Source organism: Nannospalax galili, unplaced genomic scaffold, assembly GCF_000622305.1.
Source record: "Nannospalax galili isolate Female #2095 unplaced genomic scaffold, S.galili_v1.0 scaffold1745, whole genome shotgun sequence".
NCBI classification, from domain to species: domain Eukaryota; kingdom Metazoa; phylum Chordata; class Mammalia; order Rodentia; family Spalacidae; genus Nannospalax; species Nannospalax galili.
Genome location: NW_008352148.1, coordinates 97,148 through 99,537, shown reverse-complemented (window position 1 = coordinate 99,537; position 2,390 = coordinate 97,148). Strand labels below are relative to the sequence as shown.

General features: G+C 49.8%; 1 protein-coding gene across 1 annotated transcript in view; it reads left to right on the top strand.

The window, feature by feature from the left end:
- Positions 1 to 2,390, top strand: part of CUNH1orf158 (chromosome unknown C1orf158 homolog) — an 18,967-nt gene that overhangs the window by 10,792 nt on the left and 5,785 nt on the right. Inside the window, exon 2 of the mRNA XM_008849033.2 lies at positions 964 to 1,077. Within this exon, the coding sequence (XP_008847255.1) occupies positions 964 to 1,077 (114 nt within the window). The remainder of the gene's footprint in view (positions 1 to 963; positions 1,078 to 2,390) is intronic.

Genomic DNA, 2,390 nt, shown 5'->3' with positions numbered 1-2,390 from the left:
GGGGTGGGGGGGGGGGAGGGTTGGGGGGAGAAATGGGGGGGGGGGAAGCAGGTAGGATTAGGGTGTGGAAGTGTTTACTTTTTCCCTCTTAAGATAAGAGAAAAACAGCTTCTAAAATCTCTGGTTATCAGGTAGAATCTGCTTATCCTGGAGGTCAGAGGAGAGGCAGGCTGCTTCTCAGCAGAGTTTGTTTCCCTTGACTCCAAAGGTCAAGGTGAGGTCCCTGTTGGGGAGAGGGGAAACTGCTGCTGTTTGGAACCCTAACAGATGGTGGTTTGGGTTGCACGTCATTGTGAACATACTTAATGTTGTTAAACTGTACACTTGAAAATGACTGAAACTGGGCTGGGGATGTATTCAGTTGGCAAAGCATTTACCTAGCATGTGGGAAGGTCTGTAGTCCATCCCTAGCACCTTGTAGAATCAGGCATGACAAGCAGGAGGATCAGAAATTCCAGGTCATCTTTGGCTACATAGTGAATTTGGGGCTAGCTTGGGCTTCATGACTGTCCAAAAAAAAAAGAAAAGACAAAAATTTTCAGGCATGGTGATGTATTCCTGTAATCTCAGCACTCAGAAACTGAGTGCCCAGGAAGCTCATAAATCCAAGGCCAGCCTTGGTTACAGATGTAAACAGACAGGGTTAAACAACAAAAAATAGCAAACAAACAACAACTAAAAAGCTAAGCTTGTAAAAGGAAAAAAGGAAGAGATGTGAAGGAAAGAGAAGTGTTGAAAGAAAATTAGGAAAGGGGGCAGGAAAGATCATGAGGAGGTGGCCAGGTGAGTCGGGAGCAGCTTTCTGAGGGTGCGGACAGCTTGCAGCTCCTTGGCTCATACCCTTCCTGTGTAGTTTGGTGTCCTGAGTCCCAGTTTGCCCTGTCTCTGCCAATCTTATGATGGGGGTTGTAGGGCGTGTGGCACAGCATCTCAGAGGTTCCCTGAATGTGTGTTCTTTTCCAGTTCACCAAAGCCACTGAGCACACACCCCAGTGTATTCACAGGAAAGAGTATGTCCCCTTCCCAGGCCATAGACCGGACCAGATCTCCAGGTGGTACTCGAAAAACAAAGTGGAGGTAAGTGACACTTAGCAGCAGGTGAGAGTGTGCAAGAGGCTCTTCAAGCTGGAGTTCGTCAATCACTCTGGGTGTCTGTGCTGGGTAGCTTTAGTGTCAACTTGACACACCTAGGCTGAGGGAGCCTCAGTTGGGGAATTGCCTCCATTGGTTGGGCCTGTGGCCATGTCTGTCAGGGAATTTTCTTGATTGTTTAGTGCTGTGGGAGAGTCCAGCCCACTGTGGGTGGTGTCACCCCCAGGCAGGTGGGCTGTGTTGTCTAAGAAAGCAGGTTGACCTGGTGGGCAGGTCCCAGCAGAGGAAGGCTTTGCAGGGCAAGGCCAGTTGGATCCGGGGGCAGCTGGGAGAGCTTTTAAAACTAATACCTAGCCGGGCATGGTGGCACATGCCTATAGTCCCAGCACTTGGGAGGCAGAGGCAGGCAGATCTCTGTGAGTTCCAGGACAGCTGGGGCTGCAGGGAGACCCTGCTTCAAAAGACAAAAAACAAAATGAAACAAAACAAAAAACTAATACCTACCACAGCTGTAACAACTGGATCACCAGACCAGTCCACAAGCACAGGGAGATGGCGTGGGCTGACATCTGCAGGCTGCAAGAGCTGTGGCCTTGGAAAGGGCCACAAGTTCCACCACACTATTGGTGGTTCTCACCCCGCAGCCAGGAGACTGTACGACACTCAGCAGCTCCACCTTTACCGCTAATACAAGTCCTGTTTGTAAAATTCATACCCAGTAAACAACTTTGGACAGTCAAAAGAAAAAAGAAAAGAAAGCAGGTTGATGAGGGGCCAGGGGAGCAAGCCAGTAAGGGGTGCTCCTCCACGGCCTGTGCTCCAGCTCCTGCCTCCAGGTTCCTGCCCTGAGTTCCTACTTTGGGCTCCCTGATGATCTGTGACCCGGGAGATGTAAACTGAATAAATCCTTTCCTCCCCAAGTTGGTATTGGTTAGAGTGTTTTGTCTGCAGTGGAGAAACAAACTAGGACAGTGTCTCTACCCAGGCTCACCCTGGGGACAGTGAGCTTTCCCTACTCATCCACAGGACAGAGTTTCTTCTGTCCCACCCTATTCTGAGAATCCCCAGAGTGGTTTCTTTGCTAGCCTCTCTCTCTATCCCCAGTCCACCTGCCCCTATACTTGCTTAAACTTGGGGAAGGAGGGAGTGAGGTAGTGAAAATCTGGGCATTTTAGAGTGGGAAGGGACTCAAGAGATCAGCAGCTCTGATCAGTCCAAAGGCAGAGGATGTCTTCTAAACTATGACTTGTTGGTAAGGGAGCAAGTAAGTGGCTCCTCTGTAAACCAGGCAAGACTCT